General features: G+C 39.5%; 1 protein-coding gene across 1 annotated transcript in view; it reads right to left on the reverse strand.

Moving 5' to 3' along the window:
• SKAP2 (src kinase associated phosphoprotein 2) overlaps window positions 1–24445 on the reverse strand; it is a 479896-nt gene that overhangs the window by 182985 nt on the left and 272466 nt on the right. The window contains exons 7-9 of the mRNA XM_030202306.1: window positions 21593–21717; window positions 20697–20760; window positions 20164–20292 (exon numbers count right to left, since the gene is read on the reverse strand). Of these exons, the coding sequence (XP_030058166.1) occupies window positions 20164–20292; window positions 20697–20760; window positions 21593–21717 (318 nt within the window). The remainder of the gene's footprint in view (window positions 1–20163; window positions 20293–20696; window positions 20761–21592; window positions 21718–24445) is intronic.

The following is a 24445-nucleotide window of genomic DNA, read 5'->3' on the forward strand; positions in this document are numbered from 1 at the left end:
AACAAAGCACTGTTGATACTTACCATGAAACCAGCTGTCAAAAATCAAGTCAACAGAGAGAAAGCTATGATGCAAGTAAAATTAGTTTGTGTGATTTTGTCTCTTCAGCTGACAAAGCTTTCTGAGATGGGATTCTATCTCTTAATAACAAACAACCTCTGTCATACTGCTCACATCATTTTGGTTTCACAATCAATAGTGTCAAAAGTGGTTTAATGCTGGTACAAAGAAAACGCTAAAAGAATGATTGATCAGCACTGGTAATAAATGTTTTATTCCATTATAAGGAAATACATGTGACTGTGATTGTTATTAATTCTTGATTTTAAGAATGATTTTGATAATGCACACATAATTTTAATATTTTCAGATTTAAGGAAAAAAGTAAGGCAATTTTCAAAGAAATAGTTTGATGAAAGATTTATCAATTTCCAAGTTAATTTGCATATTCAGAGTTAATTTGCATATTAATCTCATCCCTAGTTTTATTACAATTCTTAGTAAAAGTGAATGCTTATTATAAGATCTAACCCTTTACAAAATATTTGTGGTTTTCGTCAAGAGCTTACATTGTACAAGTATTGCTAAAAGAAAAAAAAAAAGCAGAATAAAGGGACAAGGAAAAGGGACTTGATATACAGCCTTTCTGTGGTTTTTGCAATTACATTCAAAGCTGTACTTATTTGTACCTAAGCCAATGGAGGGTTAGGTGACTTGTCCTGAGTCACAAGGAGCTGTAGTGGGAACTGAACCCAGCTCCCCAGGATCAAAGTCTGCTGCACTAAACACTAGGCTATTCCTCCACTCCAAGGTACAACAAAACTCCATCAGGTCTTTTCTTTATAACTTCAGAGCAAACAAGACTGCACACAACAAGTAATTAAAAACTATGAGGCCATTTTCAGCAAGATGGCTCATATAATGTTCATGGGTAAGGTATGTGAACATTCAATGGAGCTATGTGTTTAAGTGTGAATGCTGGAGTTGCCAGCACAACTTTAAATGGATAATTTATCCATTTAACATTAGTTCTAGCTAGGTAAATTAGAGAGCAGCTGAATTTCACCATATATACTCTCCATATAGCTTTAGCCTTGCACCTGGACTGCTCCTAATCCTGTCTCAATTGAAAATGGATAAATTCTGACTTTATAATGACTTACATGGCAGAAGTTGAATGAGAGGTAGCCTAGTGGTTAGAGCACTGGGCTGACAACCACAGAAGCCCTGCTCAAATCCCTCTGCTGCTCTTTGTGATCTTGGGCAAGTCACTTAACCCTCCATTACCTCAGGCCCTCTAGGGACAGGGAAATACCTAACTCACCTTGAGCTACTACCAAAATGGTGTGATCTAAGTCCAAATAAATAATTAAAAAAGGTTATCTATATAAGTGCTGTCAATTTAAAAAATTGAGTGGAGGAGTGGCCTAGTGGTTAGGGTGGTAGACTTTGGTCCTGAAGAACTGAGTTTGATTCCCACTTCAGGCACAGGCAGCTCCTTGTGACTCTGGGCAAGTCACTTAACCCTCCATTGCTCCATGTAAGCCGCATTGAGCCTGCCATGAGTGGGAAAGCGCGGGGTACAAATGTAACAAAGAAAAAGCAAGCACTTATATGGCTGGCATTTGGAAATCATTGCTTTATTCTGTATGTCACCTTGAGCATTCTCTTGTGACTGGGAAGGTGATTGAAGAATTTCTTAAATAAATAAGTGCTTTGATATCAGGTACTATATTTACAGTAGCAACTTAAAGGGAAGCACGTGCCAAACTATGTTCCTTCTGGTCTTCAGATCCATAAAAAGCACTTAAACAGGGTACACTACTTACTGTAACTAGGTAAAGTGCACTTAATAAACTCTTGACTTTTCAACTTTATATTTCCCATGCTGGATCTAGATACAACTTTTACAAGTTCTGCACTTATGCAGGTACCCTAAAGATGTGTTGACTTACAGTAACCAAGAATGTAATTCTACATTCCTAAACTTGAAACTTGTTTTGTAGTTGTGACCTGTGATATGAACAATGTTATATCTTCTATAACAGTGTTTCCCAAGTTCGGTCCTGAAGTATCCCTTGGCAGTCATGTTTTCAGGATATCAACAACGAATATGCGTGAACTTGATTTGCATACACTGCCTCCATTATATGCAAATCTTTTTCATGCTTATTCATTGTAAATATCCTGAAAAGCTGATTGGCAAGGGGTACTCCAGGACCGGACATGGGAAACACCGTTCTACAACACTGAATTACCTGGTGCTGCGATAGCAGATTCATGTCTCAGTATATTTTAGGCTGATTTAAAGAAGCAGTTTCTCTGGCTCCCTGCAAAATTTACCTTTCCATAAGTTGGAGGTCAATCCTTAAAGTAGTAATGTGAAGTTACTTAACTGTAACAGGAGTTCTCCAGAGACAGCATGATAAATCAGACCAATAGTGGGTGATGTCATCCAATAGTGTCAAGTTGAATATAGATCCTGCTCTTTCAGACCTCAGAAAGATCACAAGATCTTTCTGAGCAAGTCCATCTGTTCCTACGCATCAGTTACCTTTCTGCTTCTCTCAGTCTGATACTAGAGCTCAGAGACTGTTTCCCTGGCATGGAAGGTGGGTTTGTGTTTCTGATTTATCTTGCTGTCTAAAAAGAACCCCAATTACAGTAAGCAATTTTGTTTTGTGTTTCCACAAGCAACGTAAAATCAGCCACACTAGCATCTACAGTATCCAGTTGTGGAGGCAACCCATGTATGAATGAGGGGAGGTTGACCATAAATTTTAAAAGTCATTGAAGAACTGCCTGACCAAACTCACTGTCCCTCTGAGATCGAATGTCCAGGTAGTAGTGCGATGTGAAAGTGTGGACTGACATTTATGCAATCATTTTACAGATTTCCTTCAAAAGAACAAAGCAAAGGCAGGCAATGGATGAGGCCATCACCCTTATTTGATGTGGTTTTCGAAGCCTCCTGGAGGGAAAGGCGTGCTGAGGATTAACTGTGAGCGATAAAGTCTGCTAGCCAGTTCAACGGTATATTTCAGCACTGCTTTTCCAAGATTATTGGGCTTGAAAGAGAGGGATAGCTGTAATGACTGGCAGTAGGGCTACATTCATTGCAGGTAATAAGCCAAAGCCTGTTTACAATCCAATTTATGAAAGGCTTGCTCCCTCTTCCCATAAGGATGTGGTTTTGTAAAGATGGTGGGAAAAACTATAGACTAATTTATATGGAAAGCTAAGACCAACAGAAAATTTTGGATGTGCTTTCAAGACTACGCCATACCAAATGGGAATGACAAGTGAGGTGATCAAATTTGCAGATGACACTCGCTACTCACTATTATTCAAGACCACTTCTGCATGCCATTCTTTTATGCAGATGATATCCAAATCTTCTGCAGGGTGTCCGACATCTCTTCCATGACCCGTCTCAATGACTGTCTATTCAAAGTCTCCTCTTGGCTTAAAACTAATCTTCTTTATCTGAATGCCATCAAATGTGAATCCATTCTTTTTCCCTCATCCCATAACATTGTCTATCCTGCGCCATTGCTCAGTGGTCATTTGCTCACTTTCAAAGACTCTATCAAAATTCATGGCATCACCTTCAAAACCTATCTCATCTTTAAGCCTCAGATAGAGACTGTCCTCCACACCTTGTTTTTTGCGCTCCACCACATTCGCTCTATTCGTCCTTATCTTCCTGCCACCCTCCTCTGCCCACTTATTCTTGCCCTTGTCATTTCACACCTCAACTACTGCAACTCCCTTTGTGTTGGTGTTATACTCCATTAAGCATCTACAACTTGTTCAGTCTACTGCAAACCTTTACAGAATGCTCCTCAGTTTGATCATGTCACTTCCCTCCTAAGAACTAACACTCGCTTCCTCATTACTTGTTTTAAATTCAAAATCCTTCTTCTAGTTTACAAATCCTGCCTTCCCTCAGCCACTTATCTAAACAACTTCCTCATCCTTTATGCTCCCCTCCATTGCCTCCGTTCCACCAAAAACAATCTCTTGGCTCTCCCCCTACCCACACTCATCCCATGACTCTGCATTTATGTACCTCGGCCCTAAATTTTGGAATGACCTACCACTTTACATCAGAAACCAGACAACAGTCTCTGCCTTTAAGCAAATCCTAAAATCCCATTTGTTCTCCATCTCTTTCTCTAAGCCTATCTTGATCCCTCTTCCTTCTACCTTCTTCTATTTTTCTTTCTCATACTTCTTTTTATGTTTGTAAACGACTTTCATGCCTATGTGCAGGGCTTTGGCAGTAGATCAAATGTGTTTACATAAATTTATAAATTATTTATTTATTACATTTGTACCCCGCGCTTTCCCACTCAAAGCAGGTTCAATGCGGCTTACATAGTAATTGGGATTACAAAGTATTGATGGAGAGAAATAAGTTGAGTATTATCGGAGTAATAAAAGAAATAAGAATGTAGAAATGCAGGGATGAGGGGAGTAGGAGAAGTATGAGCAAGGGTAAGTGAGCAATTGGAGGGTAGATGAGGCGGAGGGGAATGGGCAAGAGTGAAGGGAGTAGGAGAGGTGTGAGTAAGGGTAGGTGAGCATTGGGGGAGGGGTCGATGAGGCGAAAGGGGATAAGCAGAGGAAAATGAGGCAGGAGATGTAGTCTAGGTCGTTGTCATTGTCTCCTGGATATGTGATGAATAGATGGGTTTGAGGGAATTAATCTGGATCGTTTGGGTAGGCTTGCCTGAACAGATGGGTTTTTAGTGATTTTCGAAAGGGCAGATGGTCACTGAGTGATCGGATTGGTCTGGGGAGGGCATTCCAGAGTTGGCTGCCTAAGAAGGAGAAGTTGGATCCATAATAGGTTTTGTATTTGAGTCCTTTGCAATTGGAGTAGTGTAGGTTGAGGTTTGTTCGTGAGGTTGTAGACATGTTCCTGGTGGGGAGGTCAATCAGGTCGAGCATATAGCCTGGAGATTCACCGTGGATAATCTTGTGGATTAGTGTGTGGACTTTGAAATTGATTCGTTCTTTGATAGGAAGCCAATGAAGTTTTTTTCGAAGAGGTGTTGCACTTTCAAATCGTGGTTTGCCAAAAATGAGTCTAGCTGCTGTATTTTGGGCAACCTGAAGTTTTTCAGAATGTGGTTCTTGCAGCCTAAGAAAATACTGTTGCAGTAGTCAGCGTGGGTAAGTACTGTGGATTGCACCAAGTTCCGGAATGTTTTCAGGGGGAGATATGGTTTTACGTGTTTCAGTATCCACATCATGTTGAACATTTTCTTTGTAGTGGATTTTGAGTGATCTTCGCGCAAGAGATGGTTATCTAATGTCACTCCAAGGATTTTTAAGTTGTCAGATATGGGGATTGTGGTGTCGGAGATGTTAAGGTTGGTAGGGAGGGGCACGGAGTGTTGGGAAGAGAAGATTAGGTATTGTGTTTTTTCTTTGTTCATTTTCATCATAAAGGCATTGGCCCAAGCGGTTAAGATGTGCATGCCCAAGGATATTTTGTCGGAAATTTCATTTAGATTAGATTTGAAGGGAATAAATATGGTGACGTTGTCAGCATATATGAAAGGGTTGAGACCATGTCTGAATAGAGCTTTTGCTAGTGGGATCATCATAAGATTGAAAAGGATCGGGGATAGAGGGGAACCTTGAGGTACACTGTAGTTTGGTGACCAGGGAGATGAGATAGTTGAGGTTGATTTGACTTGGTAAGATCTTGAGGTGATGAAGCCTTTTATCCAATTAATGATGTTTCCGCCGATTCCAAGTTTATCCAGTAGTTTGGTTAGGATATTGTGATTTACCATATCGAATGCACTGGATAAATCAAATTGTAAGAGGAGGATGTTGTTTCCAAGTGAAATTTCCTGTTTGAATTTGGATATTAGGGTGAGTAGGACGGTTTCTGTACTGTGGGCTGAACGGAAACCTGATTGTGATTCATGTAGAATGGAGAATTTTTGTATAAAGTCGTTTAGTTGGGAGGTCACCCTGTTTTCCAATAATGTAATTAGCAAAGGGATGGATGCGACTGGACGATAGTTTGTGACATCACTTGCTGGTTTCTTGGGGTTTTTAGGTATTGGTTTAAGTAGTATATTGTCATGTTCTGCAGCAGTTTCTATTATATATATATATATATATATATATATATATATATATATATATATATATATATATATATATAAGTCATTAACTCACATTTGAACTGTGAGAAATTCCAGGAGGACCTTATGGGATTGAAGACTGGTCATTCAAATAGCAGATGAAATTTACTATGGACAAGTGCAAAGTGAAGCATATTGAGAAGAATAATCCAAATTATAACTACTTGATGCTAGGGTTACACATTAGGAGTCACCACCAAGGAAAAGGATTTAGGGGTCATTGTGGACAATACATTGAATTTTTCTGCTCAAAAACAGAGAATCTCATAATGCCTCTTAATGCTCCAAGGTGAGACCGCATCTTGAGTATGTGTGAAATTCTGGTCACTGCATCTCAAAAAAGATGTAGAAGAACTGAAAAAGGTACAAAGAAGGGTAACCAAAATGACTGATGGGATAGAACGACTTTCATATGAAGCTACAGAGGTTGGCGCTCTTCACTCTGGAGAAGAGATAGCTGATGGGAGATACAACAGGGATCTATAAAATCCTGAATGGAGTGGAATGGGTAAACACAAATCAATTATGTACTCTATCAAAAAATACAAACTCTGGGAGACACTCCATGAAGTTACATGCAAAACAAATAGGATAAAAATAATTTTTCACTCAATGTACAGTTAAGCTCTGGAACTCATTACTAGAGCAAGTGGTAAAAGCAGTTAATGTAGCTGGGTTTAAAAAAAGTTTGGACAAATTCCTGGATGAAAAGTCCGTAAACCATTATTAAGGAAGACCTAGGGGAAGCCACTGTTTATCTTTGAGGTTAAATTGCATGGAATCTTGCTACTTTATGGGACTCTGCTAAATACTTATGACCTGAACTGGCTACTATTGGAAACAGGATATTACGCTAAATGGACCCTTTTTCAGACCCAGTATAGCAACTCTTATGTAGGATACCTTAGTTCACTGACCCAGTATGGCAACTCTTATGTAAGATACCCTAGTTCACTAATTATGTGCTGAGGTGACTTCCAGATAAGGAGTTTCGTGGATGCCGACTCAATAGATTCAAAAGAAGCCTTCCAGATGAGTAGTTGAGCATTCTAGAGTACCTTCATGAAGTTGGCGATTCAGGTGAAGTGACACAGAGCAACCTTGTATCTGAGAATGATACACTGCCAGAGCATTCAGGTGTACCTACTGAGAAACTATTCATGCCAAAGACAAACTGGTGGTAGAAGACAGACAACAGCCTTGGTGTGTGTCATGATTGTGACTGTTTTCCTTGGCTGTGCTCGCCGGTGGCTGCCATGGACTGTCTTGATATCTCCCTATAATTCCAGATTTTCTTTCCAGTCCGGTCCAGATATTCTAGCCTTCCAGACTTGGTTTGAAGTTTGGCAGCTAGCCTCACCCTTAGCTGCCTTGAGATTGCTGCAGTTGAGCCTCAGCTGCTGATGGGCTTTATTAACCACCTGGAAACTTTCTGCTTGGTCTTTGTAATGCCAAAGGTCCAGGTTGGTGTTTGTGCAGTTAGCACTTCTGCCTTGTCTTGCCTTGTTTCTTAGTTAATGTTCCTAGTCTGTGTTTCTTGCCTGTTTGAGACCCTGTATCTTCTATCCTGTTCTAGCCAAGCTTGTGTTTGTATCCTGTTTGTTTGAGACCTTGTATCTTCTATACTGTTCAAGTCAAGCTTGTGTATGTATCCATGTCTGTTTGAGACCCTGTACCTTGAACCTTGTTCTAGCCAAGCTTGTGTTTGTTTCCTACCTGTTTGAGACCCTGTACCTTGAACCCTGTTCTAGCCAAGCTTGTGTTTGTTCCCTGCCTGTTTGAGACCCTGTATCTTGTACCCTGTCTAGTCTAGCTTGTTTCTCCTCTCGGTCCAGTAAGTCCTGCAGGCCGCCCACACCTAGGGGCTCAACCCCTAGGGAACGGCGGTCAAGCGCAGGTGAAGTCCTGTTCCAGTCACGCTAGTTCCTGATTCCTGCTTGTGTTTCCTGATCCTGGTCCCTGCCAAGCCAAGTCCATTCCTGTTCTGCTTATTCCTGCCTCGCCTGCCTACAGCTTCTACTCCAGTCCTGTTGGTCCAGTCCTGGTTGGAGGGTTTTGCCTGCTGCTGCCGGTCCTCGTCAGCAGCCCAAGGGCTCACGATTCCAGACTACCCTTGAGTTCCTGACAGATTGCAAAGGCCATGAGCTCGGCAAGATTATCCTACCAGCTGGGCTTCCAGCCTAGGACTCTTTCCCCTGTTGGCAATCCGGGTCACCACCCGGGTTTAGCTCCTGTTTCCCGTGTGAAGCTCGGTTCCAGTTTAATTATGGTTTTTGATCCTTTCATGACACTTTATAAGCATCGTGGAACACTTTTGTCTGATCCAGCTTTGAAGAGACTTCCTGAAGCGGCAGCAGAGAGAAAGCGTGTCCGGGAGCTTATGATCGCTGAAAACCCAGTTTCTGCTATTGACCCTTCTACCCCACTCTGCGAATACTGCCACCTACTTGTCTCCTGTCCAGCCCTGTGGAATACTCCAGAAGCTGCTGCTGAAAGAAAGCGTCTTGAGAATCCCAAGCTCCAGACTTACCTGCAGTCCAGCCTGAGGGGCGTGTCCAGCCAAGTTTCTAAGTCCAGCCTGAGGGGCACGTCCAGCCAAGCTGCTGAGTCCAAGCCGAGTTCCACTAAAACTGCTCCAGGGACCTGCATACTGCTGTCATGCAGCTGGGTATGATATTTCAGGCTGGCATAGAGGGTGGAAAAAATATTTTTCAAAATTTTTTTTTAGGGTGGGAGGAGGTTAGTGACCACTGGGGGAGTAAGGGGAGGTCATCTGGCCATTTAGGGCACATTTTTGTGGCTTGGTCGTAAGAAAAAAAGGACCAGGTAAAGTCGTCCAAGTGTTCATCAGGGATGCCCTTCTTTTTTCCATTATGGGTTGAGGACACCCATGTGTTAGGCACGCCCCAGTCCCACCTTCGCTATGCCTCTGACACCCCCCCCCCCCCCCCCCCCGGGAACTTTGGTTGACCCCACGACAGAAAGCAGTTGGGGGCGCCCAAAATCGGCTTTCGATTATGCCGATTTGGGCAACCCTGTGAGAAGGATGCCCATCTTCCAATTTGTGTCGAAAGATGGGCGTCCTTCTCTTTCGAAAATAAGCCTCACTGTAACAAAAGTAGAACTGACAAGGCATTCTGATTACATAGAGCAAAGCAGATATGTAAATATATATAAAGTTACTAATAACAGCATAAAATGAAATCCTGATCATATAACATGTTTGTAATACATAGGATAGAATCTGAATATAGACAGAGTTGTTGTTATTTTAAGTTTAGTTAGAGGGTTAGTTATTTCTATTGTTAGAGGTCGATCTTATCAAGTGAGTTTTCAATAGTTTATGAAATAAGAGATAGTCTTCAGTTTGACGGGGTTGTTTGGGCAAAGAGTTTCATCTGGTTGAACTCTGGTATGAAAATCTAGCATTGTGGATAGTTTTATATTTGATTTTATTACATTGAGGGAAGTAGTGTCTGGATGATTTTTTAGCATTGCTTGTTGATAGCTCTATAAAATTCTGCATGTAAGATGGGGATGAATCATAAATTATTTGGTGGGTGAATGCACATAATTTGAAAGCAATGCGTGAATTTATAGGTAGCCAGAGTAGTTTGAGTAGAAATTTTGATAGTACCAAGGATTGAGCTAATGATCTGAAAATTGTGTTTTGAAAATAAGGTCTTAATCTTTTTAGTTTCCATAATGATTTGAATACATTAGACACTAATTTTGGGCCTCTTTTACTAAGCGATGGTAAGTCCAACACGGGCTTACCACTCGTTAAACAGGAAGTACTGCTGGGCTACCGCAGCTGCTCGGCAGTACTTCCCATCCCTAGTGCACCGTCATATCCAGAACTAGCGCCGGAGTGTACCTAGCGGTAATCGGGCAGTGCTGTTCTCTGCCTGGTTACCGCTGAGTTAGCGTGGGAACCCTTTCCGCCACCGCAATGGGTGGCGGTAAGGGCTCTCCCCAAAATGGCTGCGTGGCAAGTGCTTTACTTGCCATATGGCCATTTCCTGCAGGAAAAAGAGACTTCCCTTTTACCTGCTGCAGTAAAGGGGCCCTTGGTGCGCATGAAATACACGCGCCGATGCCTGCACAGGCCCCCTTTTTCCGCAGCTTGGTAAAAGGGGCCCTTGGTTACTTGTGGTTCAAATGAGAGATGTTGATCTATTATTATTTTAATAAAAAAACTTGGACAGCAGGATGTGGAAGTTGGCTGCTCCTAAATAATTCTGCCGACTTTCTCTTTCTTCGATAACTATGCTGAAAAGGAAGAGTAAACTTAGGGGACCTCCTCTCCCTAAACAGATCCCTTCCTTACCTGGACAGTTACCAATTTCCCCATATTTGGTGTCGACCCCAACTCCGGGCGTTTCCGCTGACGAGGCTGGGAAGAGTCTTGTCCAGGAGAGCAATCTTTCGCTCAGCCCGTTGGGACCTTTGACCCCACTGCCTCCGCAACTCGACGGGGTTTCTGTTCCGAGGCCCGAAGCTGGAAGCTCGAAGGGGTGGCGAACCCTGTCGGAAGGAGCAAAACTTGCAAAAACAACAGAGCAGGCAGTGGGTGACCAAGGAGCACCAGAGAAGGCAACTGGGGAAGTAACGGAGGACGCGACTGGGTCAGTAAATCTACAAGAAGCTTTCCTTTGCTCTTCTGCGATCCAACCGTTAATTAAACCCCAAGAGGTGTCCTTGGATTCTATATGGACGGCCCTAGAAGCTATGCACAAGGTCTGTAACGCTTTTATTTCTGTATCTTTAAATAATTCCTCTCAAATAAAGACTTTAAAAGATAAGATGGAAGGACTTTCAGTGAAACAAACTAAACTTGAGACTGCTAGTGCTAAATTACAGGATCAACAAGCACAAATTTTCGGAGATAGAATAGTACTACATCGCAAGATTGAAAACTTGGAAAATCTTTCAAGAAATTTAAATCTGCATCTTTTAAATTTTCCAAAAGACCAATTTACTACGCTTAGAGATATGTTTGTGAAATTCATGAAAGAGGTGTATAAGTTCTCAGATCAAGCCCTTCCACCTACTCTGAGAATATATTACCTAAAAACTTTGCCAAAATTGAGTAAGAATGCTTCTGAAATTCCAGATAGGACTCTTGAATCAATGGATTTAACAAATATCTTGGAACAATTGAATGAAAACATTGAGGCCAGAGCTACTTTAATTGTCTCATTTGTTTTTTTACAAGACAAAGAAACTCTGTTGAGACTTTACTTTAAGAATATACACCCAGAATTTAAGGGTGCTAAAATTTCAATTTTTCCAGATATATCTCGTTGGTCTCAACAGAGGAGAAAGAAATTTCTAGAGATGAAGCAAGAATCCCTGGCAATAAAGGCAAAGTTCCAGTTGCGTTTTCCGTGTAAATGCATGTTGACTATGAATGATAAAAGATATATTTTCTTTGAGCCTGAACAATTACGTACGTTCCTTGATGCACAAGTCGATAAGGGTTAAGTACATATAAAGAAAGGTTGTATAATTAAGGGGTAACCTCCTGCCGATCCTAAGGTTTATGATTGTTTAAATCCCAACTTCCATGGGTTTTCTTTAAACTATCTTGAATCCCCAATTGATTTTGTGGACTATAATGTAACTAAGGTTATTATTATTATTTGGAAAGATTTTCTTTTGTAATTATATCCTATGGCTGTATCTTATCAAAGATTGTATCTTTGTATTTAATGAAATTAATAAATAAATAAATAATAAAAATAAAAAAAACCAAAACTTGGAAAGAAGTAATATAGTAAGCAAATATGAGTATATAAGGAGGAAAAACCTCTAGAACCACCTTTAACCCACTGACAGGGCGGGTAAAGGGCTAGGGCTTCTTCATCATCGGAAAAACCTCCTGGTGTTCTTAGCTTGCCTTCTTCTCAAAACATCAGAAAATATATACGCTACTTTACTGGGCTTTTTCAGATGTTGAAAAAATAGAAGGAGGTACTTAACTTAGCTTAAGAGACCTTAATCTTCTCTGGGGCTCCTCCGTTACTAAGCCCAGTAAAGTAGCGTGTATATTTTCTGATGTTTTGAGAAGAAGGCAAGCTAAGAACACCAGGAGGTTTTTCTGATGATGAAGAAGCCCTAGCCCTTTACCCACCATGTCAGTGGGTAAAGGTGCTTCTAGAGGATTTTCCTCCTTATATACTCATGTATTTGCTTACTATATTACAGTTCCCTGATATCACTTTAGTTTATGATCTATTATTATTCCCAGGATTTTCAAACCATGCTCCAGTGGATACATTTGGTTACCAATAGTAAAAGTAGAAGAAGTAATTGGTTGGTGAGGGTTTGTTAGTATTAAGAATTTGGTTTTCTCTCTGTTAAGTTTCAGCTAAAATTGTTTGCCCATGATTCCATTAGGTCTAGGCATAATTTTATATTGGTTAAGATTTCTTCAATATCATTGTCAAAAGTTACATAGATTGTTACATCAATGGCATTCATGAATCAGTCGAAACCATTTGATTCAAGTAGATAACCTACAGTGGGGGAAATAAGTATTTGATCCCTTGCTGATTTTGTAAGTTTGCCCACTGACAAAGACATGAGCAGCCCATAATTGAAGGGTAGGTTATTGGTAACAGTGAGAGATAGCACATCACAAATTAAATCCGGAAAATCACATTGTGGAAAGTATATGAATTTATTTGCATTCTGCAGAGGGAAATAAGTATTTGATCCCCCACCAACCAGTAAGAGATCTGGCCCCTACAGACCAGGTAGATGCTCCAAATCAACTCGTTACCTGCATGACAGACAGCTGTCGGCAATGGTCACCTGTATGAAAGACACCTGTCCACAGACTCAGTGAATCAGTCAGACTCTAACCTCTACAAAATGGCCAAGAGCAAGGAGCTGTCTAAGGATGTCAGGGACAAGATCATACACCTGCACAAGGCTGGAATGGCTACAAAACCATCAGTAAGACGCTGGGCGAGAAGGAGACAACTGTTGGTGCCATAGTAAGAAAATGGAAGAAGTACAAAATGACTGTCAATCGACAAAGATCTGGGGCTCCACGCAAAATCTCACCTCGTGGGGTATCCTTGATCATGAGGAAGGTTAGAAATCAGCCTACAACTACAAGGGGGGAACTTGTCAATGATCTCAAGGCAGCTGGGACCACTGTCACCACGAAAACCATTGGTAACACATTACGACATAACGGATTGCAATCCTGCAGTGCCCGCAAGGTCCCCCTGCTCCGGAAGGCACATGTGACGGCCCGTCTGAAGTTTGCCAGTGAACACCTGGATGATGCCGAGAGTGATTGGGAGAAGGTGCTGTGGTCAGATGAGACAAAAATTGAGCTCTTTGGCATGAACTCAACTCGCCGTGTTTGGAGGAAGAGAAATGCTGCCTATGACCCAAAGAACACCGTCCCCACTGTCAAGCATGGAGGTGGAAATGTTATGTTTTGGGGGTGTTTCTCTGCTAAGGGCACAGGACTACTTCACCGCATCAATGGGAGAATGGATGGGGCCATGTACCGTACAATTCTGAGTGACAACCTCCTTCCCTCCGCCAGGGCCTTAAAAATGGGTCGTGGCTGGGTCTTCCAGCACGACAATGACCCAAAACATACAGCCAAGGCAACAAAGGAGTGGCTCAGGAAGAAGCACATTAGGGTCATGGAGTGGCCTAGCCAGTCACCAGACCTTAATCCCATTGAAAACTTATGGAGGGAGCTGAAGCTGCGAGTTGCCAAGCGACAGCCCAGAACTCTTAATGATTTAGAGATGATCTGCAAAGAGGAGTGGACCAAAATTCCTCCTGACATGTGTGCAAACCTCATCATCAACTACAGAAGACGTCTGACCGCTGTGCTTGCCAACAAGGGTTTTGCCACCAAGTATTAGGTCTTGTTTGCCAGAGGGATTAAATACTTATTTCCCTCTGCAGAATGCAAATAAATTCATATACTTTCCACAATGTGATTTTCCGGATTTAATTTGTGATGTGCTATCTCTCACTGTTACCAATAACCTACCCTTCAATTATGGGCTGCTCATGTCTTTGTCAGTGGGCAAACTTACAAAATCAGCAAGGGATCAACTACTTATTTCCCCCACTGTAGGGGTACCATCATTATATTATATTAAACAGAACGGGGGAGGAGAGAAGAGCTTCTGGCACTCCAAAATTAGGGGACCAGGGAGCTGAGATGAGGCCTGATTATTTTATTTGGTAGAATCTAAAGATGAGAAATCCCTTGAACCACTGATGAACATTGCCGGATATACTAATATAATCTAACAGATTGAGTAGAATGCCATGGGCCACTGTATTGAAAGCGCTGGACATGTCAAATTGTAAGACAATGATCTTTCCGCCTTTTCTTAGCTCTTTTCTGAAGTCTGCAATAAGTGTGGTTATGACTGTTTTGGTGCCGTAAGAGAACCTGAAACCTGATTGGCAGGCATGTAATATTGAGAAAGAGTTAAGGTAGTCCATGAATTGTTGAGTAAATAGGCCTTCCATTACTTTAACTAATAGTGGGATAGAGGCTACAGGCCTGTAGTTTTAAACTACATTCAAACTGGATTGTGGATTTTTGGGAATAGGGGTTAGGATTATTTTTCCATTTTTTGAATGAAAAATTCCATGATATAGAATGTTATATTTGATTGCAAACATTATAGTAACTGTTCAAGAGCTGATTTTAAGAGGTAGCTGGGACATGGGTCAAGTATACATTGAGAGGATGCATATTTTAGTAAGTATTGCTTGACTGAGTCTAATGTTGGTTTGGAGAAGGAAATCCATATTCTGTCTGCAGGAAGGCAATTGGAAGATGAGGTAAGTATATTGAAAAGATTTGTGACTGGACTTGTATAACCTTTCAGGTTATTCCTGATTTTGACAATTTTATGTTCAAACGAATTTGCTAGTTGGTCAGCAGAAGGAGCTGATTCATTACCAATAGTTAGGGGTTGTGTGTTTAGTACATTGTTAACTAGGGCATAGAGGTTCCAAGTATTTAGAGAGAATTGGCCAATGTATTTGGCATAGTGAGATGTTTGGGCTTTTTAAATTTTATTTTTGTACTCTCTTAATGATTCACTCCAATTTTTCCAATTCATTTTGGTTTTTGCTTTTGACCATAATCTTTCTAGGTATCTGAAGTTTTTTTTTTTTTTTTTGCGTTAAGGATGTCCTCTCAGAACCAGGATGAGATTTTCTTGGTAAGTCTGAATTTTGTTTTCATTGGTGCTATATCATTAAGCACAGTTGTACAAAGGTTGTCCCAAGTGTACTTAAAATCATTACTGAGTGACCCCCTCCGAGAGACACCACGTTGCAGTGGTGGAAGGGCTTCTGTGTTTCAATGACTCAGAGGGCTATGCTGAAGGGATACCCATATCACACAGGCCTCTGAGGAGAAACCAGACAAAGACTGTCCCAAACTAGGGAGAGTGGAAAGATGGCTACCTGAAGCTCGTATGCTCAACGGCCCAGCTGTCCTCTGAAGTTCTGTATTTGTTTACTTGAAATTTACTCTCTGCAACTACAGTTACCTTAACTGTGAGGAAGGGGACAATCGGGGGTCAGCCACCGATGGCCAGAGTTTTGTCCCCTGTCCAGCAAGTGTGGGACAGTTGCGCGACAAGCTGCCCACAGATGACTGGGTTGGTGAGTCTTTTGATTAGCGCCAATGAAGGAGCATCAACGCTCTTGGACCTGGAAACAACTTCATCGCTCCCGAATCACTTAACCACCATGTCCAAAGGAGTGGAGGAGTGTTAGGAGTCCATGCTGACATGGAAGTCGTTTATAGCTGAATCCGAGTCAGCAGTGCCACTCCTAAACCTGTAAGAGCTATCAGCTTGGAGTTTTTGGCTCCCGTGGAGGTTACATTGAATATCATCTGGAAGGCGTTCCAGGACCTAATGGTGGTAGTAAATAACTTTGCTTCAGATATAATCTTATTAGTGAGCTACATGGATAACCTAAATCAAACCCATTGAGAAAGAAAAATTGATACAGCAAATGAAGTTCTACAGGAGTAGGAAAAGGTAAAGATTTTGAAAATTATAATAGACCAGAAATTTGAACAAAACGAATATTATTACAGATTATTAATACTGAGATTGTTGTTTTCCCAGAGTTCCGGGTATGACTCCTAAAGATTTCCTCAGAAATATTTCCTGAAAATTTTGTTATTTTCCTTTGTAATGATTCCTTTTAGTAATATAAATTATTACTTAGCAATATTAATTCAAAAGGAGTGAAGCCTGTGAAACTGGGATTACCTTAATCAGTGGGAATTGGATTAGAGACTCGTGCTCGCATTGTTAAATAATTCTGGGTTTAAAAGAGAAAAAATAAAATTAGTTGTATTATTTCTACTAATATTGGACAATAAGTATGTTTCCAACGAAATAAATTGAATATACACCGTTTGGGGTTTGAAGAAGCCAACCAGACAATCAATGTGGTATAATGATTCAGATAAATAATAACTGGGGATAATCAGGTTAATACCATGTTTTTTTTTCTGTGTACTGTTTCTCCTTGTCTTGTTTCACACTCCCTATTTTGTGGTCTAAGGAAGAGTATAGAATTACCTGATTGAAATAATTCTTGTGTATTACTTTCTCTGTATTTCTGCCAAGTTATTTTATTGCTTGTAAATTTGAATTCTTATAAATAAATAAAAAAAAATCATTACTGAGTGAAGATGTGAGGAGTGTGTCTAATGGAATACTGGACCAAAATTCTTCTGTTAATTTTGCCTCTTATTTTGAAAGTAGACTTTGTTTTTTATAGATGTATTCAAGTTATTTTCTTTCCAATTAAGTGTGAAATTTAATTTAAAATGGTCTGACCAAGGTGTTGGCAACCATGAGACTTCAGATATTTGAAAGTTGGTGAATTCTGTGAATCTATGAGCTAGAATGTCAAGTTGGTGACCTTTGTTATGTGATTGGGAGTTGGTAAATGAGTAAGGAATGTAAAAATTCCAGGTATTAAGGAAATTTAAGAAGCTTTGGTACTGGGATCATTGTTTGTCCGGATGTAAGTTAGTGTCTCCCACTAATATTACATTGTCTGAATTGACACATGTGTTGGATATGAATTCAGTGATATCTCTTCCACTTTATTCCAGTTTCCTGGTGGGTGATATAGTAGTAGAAAATTGATATGTTTGGATAATGATTTGTCTAAAATGTTACATGAGATTGCTTCTTGATTGGGAGATTCCAGTCTTAGAATTGGATTGACATTAAAGAAGGATTTGTAGATATTGGCTATTCCTCCTCCTTTTTTCTTGTTTCTAGAGAGATGTTGAATTTTGTAGCCTGGAGGCCAGATTCTGTGAAGAGTCAGGTTATCTGGAGAATGTAACCATGCCTCAGTTATTAAAGCTATACCAAATTGTGACTCTTCTATCCAATCTCTAATGATGTCAGCCTTATTAACAACTGACCTTGCATTTATGTATTGGTAGTGGTAAGTAGGAATCTTGGTTAGTATGGAAAGTTGAAATATTTATTAGGTGCTGTCTGTGTCGTGGCATTTTCCTATGTACTGTGTGGGTAGTTTGAGGTACTGTGTCAATGTTGTGGGAGATGTTGAGTATGGCTGGATTGTTAGAGTAGATTTTAACTCTGCTTGGGATCCTGTTGCTATGTTGTCTGGGACTGAAAAGTATTGAGACGCTATAGAACAGTTCATAGGCATGAGATCTAAAACCTATTAGCTAAATCACCACAATAATGAATGGTAACCAGTGATTCATTTAGTTCCTTGGGATGTGGGTGGATATGTGAGGACTTGTGTTCTGGTGTCCATGGAGACACCTGGTAAATTCTTTATCACAGATTGAGAATAAAACTTAAATAAGAGGCTCACTCCCTAGGAGCCAGTGTTACCCTTAGGGGGTGAGCCTCTTATATAGACAGGCGAGGTGGGAACAGAATGGAACTGCTCCAGCCCCATCACACTAGACTACCAGTGATCATCTCCAGGGTAAGTCTTAAACTTGACTAGAGGTTCATGGGGTGGGGGGAGGGATCAAGGGGATCGCTCCCTGCCCAAGTCTTCCTTTCTGTCTCTCATTGTTTTCTTTCTCCCAATTCCTTCCTTCTCTCTCAGTCAACTGATCAAGTACAATGATAGTACTATCTTGCCCATTAGAAGCTACAATATGGTCCAGATACCAAAGATTGGTTGTTAACTGTCCATTCTGGAGATAGCTATAGCTGCTCAAATTCTGCAATGGTAAAGAGCATTGAGATCCTGTTTAGATGAAATGTCTATAAATCATTATTAGAACGAGTCTCTAGTTAATTTAAATTATCTATGGCCAAGTCCAAGGATACATGACAGAGCTTATAGACCTACCACTCAGAAACATTAACCAGATCATCCGAACATACCTAAACCTCCACTATCCAAACTGCTAAAAAATTAAATACAAAACAACCTGTGCGTCCAGCTTCCCCTAGACAAGCACACAATTATGGAACACACTGCCAAAAGTTGTGAAGACAACCTACGATCACCTAAACTTCAAGAAATCATTAAAGACCTACCTGTTCAAAAAGGCATACCCCGCCAACCCAACATAAATGCCTGTACTCTGCAACACAACATAACCAAAGCTTGTACTGGACACTAAATAATCGTTCCTCTCCTTGATTCCCATTGTAACTGAAACATATGTCCCTTACTTAACCATAATACCACCTGTATTTGTTTCTTTACTGGACTGGCGAATACCTCTACGGTACTATGTAAGCCACATTGAGCTTGCAAATAGGTGGGAAAATGTGGGATACAAATGTAACAAATAAATAAATAATAATAATACTGTATTAGTAGTAGTAGTAATATCAATGAAGTTCTACATCTAATAAATGCATGAAATACAACAGAAGTATGAATCCAGTCCTAACAAGGATTCAAACATCTACTGATTTCAGATAATTTACAAATATTGTGTATTTTCACACAAACCCTTTTTTTCTTTGTTAATTCCTATTTTAGCACATTAGGACACCAACTGTCAAAAGATATATTTTAATTTACTAAACTGGCACTGGCCACATTTGAAAAATATGAACTCTAAACCCATGCTGTAATTAGATTAATGTTGCAGAACATGAAAGAAAATGACTCTCATACTTTCAGTGACTTTGTTTCCAGCAGTACTGTAGTCGGTCCAAGGCAATATGCTGTAGTATTACCATAATTGCCAGGTCATATATCAAGCAGAAGCTGATAGCATGCTGAATGTGTACAGACTGGGAATGTTAGTTGTTGTACATACCACATTCACAAAGAAAATATTAAAGGCATACTTGTGGAGAAACCAGTTCATGAGACCTCAACTATATGATTAAAATGGATTCAAGCAAAACAGTAACAAGTCAAAGGGCAATATATTTAGCCTATCAAAGGGTTTTCCCAGAGACACAGACAGAGACAAAGCCCCTGATAAATGCTGCTTTTTTTAAATGTTAAAAATGAATTTTATTGTACTGATTCCCATAACAGTACATATAGTTTAGATATTATAAACTTACATCAGTGTAAAATAAAGAAAGAAAAAACAAAGACTGCAAAATCTAAATCTTAAACTGTACTATTGAAAGAATAGATGTATTTTCCACAAAAAAGAAGGGACACATTAAAATTCATAATGCTATTCTGTTAGATGTATTCCCCCTCTAATTATCTGTTTTCTCTCTCTCTCTAGATACATAGATAGATAGATAGATAGATAGATACACATACACACTGATTTAAACCATTAATGAAGAAATGATGCTGGCTGCCTATCACTGTAGATTAAGGGAGTTTTCATCACATTCAGATATCCTTCTCAAAACCTCTGCATTGGGAAGTATTCTTCATTACCTATGGCTCCATAACTTAAAGACCTATTCTTAATGGAAATAGACTGTACAATAACATTTGTTTTAATAGACAACTTGTAACATACCTGGAAGTTCTTCATAAATGTCATCTATTGGCTCAGTGCTGATTGGAGGAGGGTATGCACCGACTCGCCCAGAACCACTGCCTAGTTCCTTTTCTTCATAGTCCTCTGGAATAGTATCAGATTCCAGGTCTATCGAACACCATTTAAAAAAGTTAGTTTGAATGCTTGCTTTAAAATAACCTTGGGACAGATAGCAAGAATGAACAGGTAAACAAGTGTTAAGTATAAGACTTTGTGCAGTACCACAAAATCCTTGCAGTTTGGAATGCATGAATACAGATCTGTAAAAGGAGGTTATAGTTCCTACATATATTTGAAACATATCATGTTTATCTTTCTAAGTTAATGCAAATGATTAAACACATCACAGTTAAATGTTGCTTTTCAAGGTAAAACAGATGAACGTGCAGAAACTATCTATAAATATCAGACACTAATGAAATACTCAAATTTCGATGCTATATTCATATCAGGTATAGATACCATACTGCTTGCCATTCTTTTTATAAAGTATGTTACGTGAGTGTTCTTACCTTGCAATACAAATTTTATTTGCTGTACCCAGTCCTCTGCTTCTTTAGGGGTAGCAGCTGCAAACTGTTGAAAACAAAAGTAAACAAATGGCCTTTAACAGCACAAAAATATAATATTCTTGTCTTCCTTTCAGGTAACCATTAGTAATTCTTTTTATGTCTTCTGATACTTTTCTTGCAAGGATGCTTCTTATAATGTACAGTTAATTTTGACAAATTTATGTAATTGAAGTAGAGGATGATGGATTTGAAACTCTGATCATGCAGCTGGCAGCTGTGCAGAAAAAAACCCGCTCTCTTCATCAATGTCAAAGCTGGGACTGATGAACGAAATTTGCCCTTGACAATTAGAAGACACCCATGAATTTCTTTAGACTGCTGGGTACAGTTTTCTTAAAAATGTTCTTGTCAGATTCCAACATACTACCTGACAACTTAATTAACTGGCTTCACTGCAATCTCAGATATTTAAACTTATAAACGTATGTTCCATATTGATGTCTAGCTGATTGATCTCAGAATTGCTCAGCTGATATGTGTTTCCCATTGAGTTTGTTGCAAACCCTTAACCAATGCAAATATGTAATTAGTACATAGATATTGCTGTTCTAACTTCTAAAAGCAAATTTTTTAGGGTGTCACAGCCTTGCTAATATGTATTAGAAGGATACTGCTTCATTAAACCAGAGTAAAAATGTATGTGAATTTACATACACTATACACATCTTCATATGACTACAGATATATCTAAATAGATAGATTACATATTTCCAAACATGTGAAATAACTGTGCGAATATATTCATAACAACTGTTTAAATGAGATGCTTCTGTCAGTGAAACAGGAAAGTACTATCTTAATCATAGTAATTTTAAGACAAATATAAAAAGTCTAACCTGATAGATGCGCTTATCAGGAGCAGAGATTTCAAAACAGCAATCTTTCTTTGCATCCTTCCTGAGCATATTATTCATTTTGACGGTGTATCCCTCTATAGCAAATTCACCTTTCTGCTGTTTGTCTGTCAGAGATAAAAAGCAAAACTAGAAAATCCTTCATTTGTCACAGTGAAGTAAAGTTTAATGTTTTAGGCACCTATTAAGCTTTAGGCTTTCTCATGGTTAAATTATGCTTCTATCCATAAATGCAGATTTTCCACAAAATCTGCTACACAATAAATGATGAAGTTTCAGAGACTGATTTGATACATCTCGACATACAATATAATAACAGAACATAGACTACAAGTTTTCATACCAGCTCTAATGTATATTTTGTAAATGCACATTCATTTGTTTCTCTGTGCATAAGTGCATGTCGTTAGGAAGCCTTGAGGGAAATGTGTACAGATGGTGGTCTTATTTGGTAGCTAGTGTTTGTTACAAAACTCTTACCTAGGGAAAGCCAGGAACTGGAACTTGGAAATGCATGATTAGTTAGTATCAATTTGCATACCAATGGATCTTTTAATTAAAAAAAAACAATGGTAAAACCTGCCAAACCTGCAAAACTTCATTACACAGTAACTTCCTGTGCCTTATAAATATTTTGCAATTTAAAACTACATAATAATAATAATTTCTAATCTCTTCCTCTTCTCCACTACTATATGCAGAGGAAGATTTTAGATAGGACGAAAAACCTGGACTTGAACTTAAACAGGATTTGCCAACATAGATCCCATTTTAAAACACAAGTGAAATGAATGTTTACATATCAATTACATGTGGTAGAAGAATCCATTTTAGAATGAAAAACATCTAAAATATGAACAGGTCAACACAGGTACATGAAAGTTTATTTTTCCAGAAGCTGTCATACAGCTTGTCATTCCTTGTCAGTTTCACATTCAGGGGATCTATCAACCACATGTATCTTCTACATATTCCACTGTGGATATTTCTTTGCTTACATCATTTAATACTCCACACAATCCAGAAAGTTTTTGGTGGCTTACAACATCACAATTTCATCAAGACGTTTGTGCACTTAGAACATAAGAGTAGCCATACTGGGTCAAAACAATGGTCCGTCTAGCACAGTATAATGTTTCACAAACAGTGGCCAAGCTAGGTCACAAGTACCTGTCAGAAAACCAAATCGTGGCAACACTCCATACTACAAATCCCAGGGCAAGCAGTTGCTCCCCGTGTATGTTTCAATAGCAGACCATGGACTTTTCCTCAAGGAATTTGTCCAAACCTATGTTAAACCCAGATACGCTAACTGCTGCTACCACAACCTCCGGAAAAGAGTTCCAAAGCTTAATTATTCGTTGAGTGAAAAAATATTGTCTCCTATTTGTTTTAAAAGTATTTCCAAGTAACTTCCTCGAGTGTCCCCTAGTCTTTGTCCTTTTGAAATGAGTAAAAAATCGATTTACTTCTACTCGTTCTACACCACTCAGGATTTTGTAGACCTCAAATCATATCTCGACCTCATCCGTCTCTTTTCCAAGCTGAAGAGCTCTAACCTCTTTAGCCTTTCCTCATACGAGAGGAGTTCTATCCCCTTTTTCATTTTAGTCGCTCTTCTTTGAACCTTTTCTAATTCCGCTATATCTTTTTTGAGATACGGCAACCAGAACTGAATGCAATACTCAAGGTGCGGACGCACCATGGAGCGATACAAAGGCAATATAGTATTTTCGGTCTTATTCCCCATCCCTTTCCTAATAATTCCTAGCATCTTGTTTGCTTTTTTGGCCACTGCTGCACACTGAGCAGAAGATTTCAGCGTATTATCTACAATGACACTCAGATATTTTTCTTAAGTGCTGACTCCTAAGGTAGACCCCAGCATCAGGTAACTATGATTTGGATTATTCTTTCCAATGTGCATCACGTTGCATTTGTCCACATTACTACTACTACTACAAATCATTTCTATAGCGCTACCAGTCGTATGCAGCGCTTCACAATTGAACATGAAGAAAAGACAATTCCTGCTCAAAAGAGCTTACAATCTAAATCAGGACAGACAGACAGGACAAATAAGGGATAAGGGTAGGACAGACAGATAGGACACATAGGGAAAAGGGACTATTGAAGAGAGGAAGACAAGATAAGGTTACGAGCAGGTGACAAGTTAGGAATTAAAAGCAGCATCAAACAGGTAGGCCTTTAGCCCGGATTTGAAGGCGGCCAGATTACAACTTAGGGTAGACAGAAAAGGGCAACAGGAGCAAAGCCTACTTTACATAATACTTGAATTACACAGCTTTTTTCCTAGAGATACAGGATGGGAGGAAAATCTGGTCCAGCAGCTAAAACAAGCTGTCACAACCCCCTCCCTTATAGTGATTTTTTAAAATTTTACATACTGAGAGGGCAATTTTATAAAAACGTTTTCAACATATCAGTCAACATTAAATTTCATCTGCCATTTGGATGCCCAGTCTTCCAATTTCCTAACGTCTTCCTGCAATATTTCACAGTCCGCAAGTGTTTTAACAACCTTGAACAAGTTTGTATCATCTGCAAATTTGATCACCTCACTCGTCGTTCCAATTTCCATATCAATTATAAATATGTTAAATAGTACAGGTCCCAGTATAGATCCCTGCGGCACTCCACTGTTCACCCTCCTTCACTGAGAGAAATGACCATTTAACCCTACTCTGTTTTCTGTCCAATAACCAATTCCTAATCCACAACAGAACCTTGCCTCCTATCCCGTGACTCTAATTTTCTCAGGAGTCTCTCATGAGGAACTTCATCAAAAGCCTTCTGAAAATCTAAATACACTAC

Source organism: Microcaecilia unicolor, chromosome 1 (assembly GCF_901765095.1).
Source record: "Microcaecilia unicolor chromosome 1, aMicUni1.1, whole genome shotgun sequence".
Classification (NCBI taxonomy): Eukaryota; Metazoa; Chordata; class Amphibia; order Gymnophiona; family Siphonopidae; genus Microcaecilia; species Microcaecilia unicolor.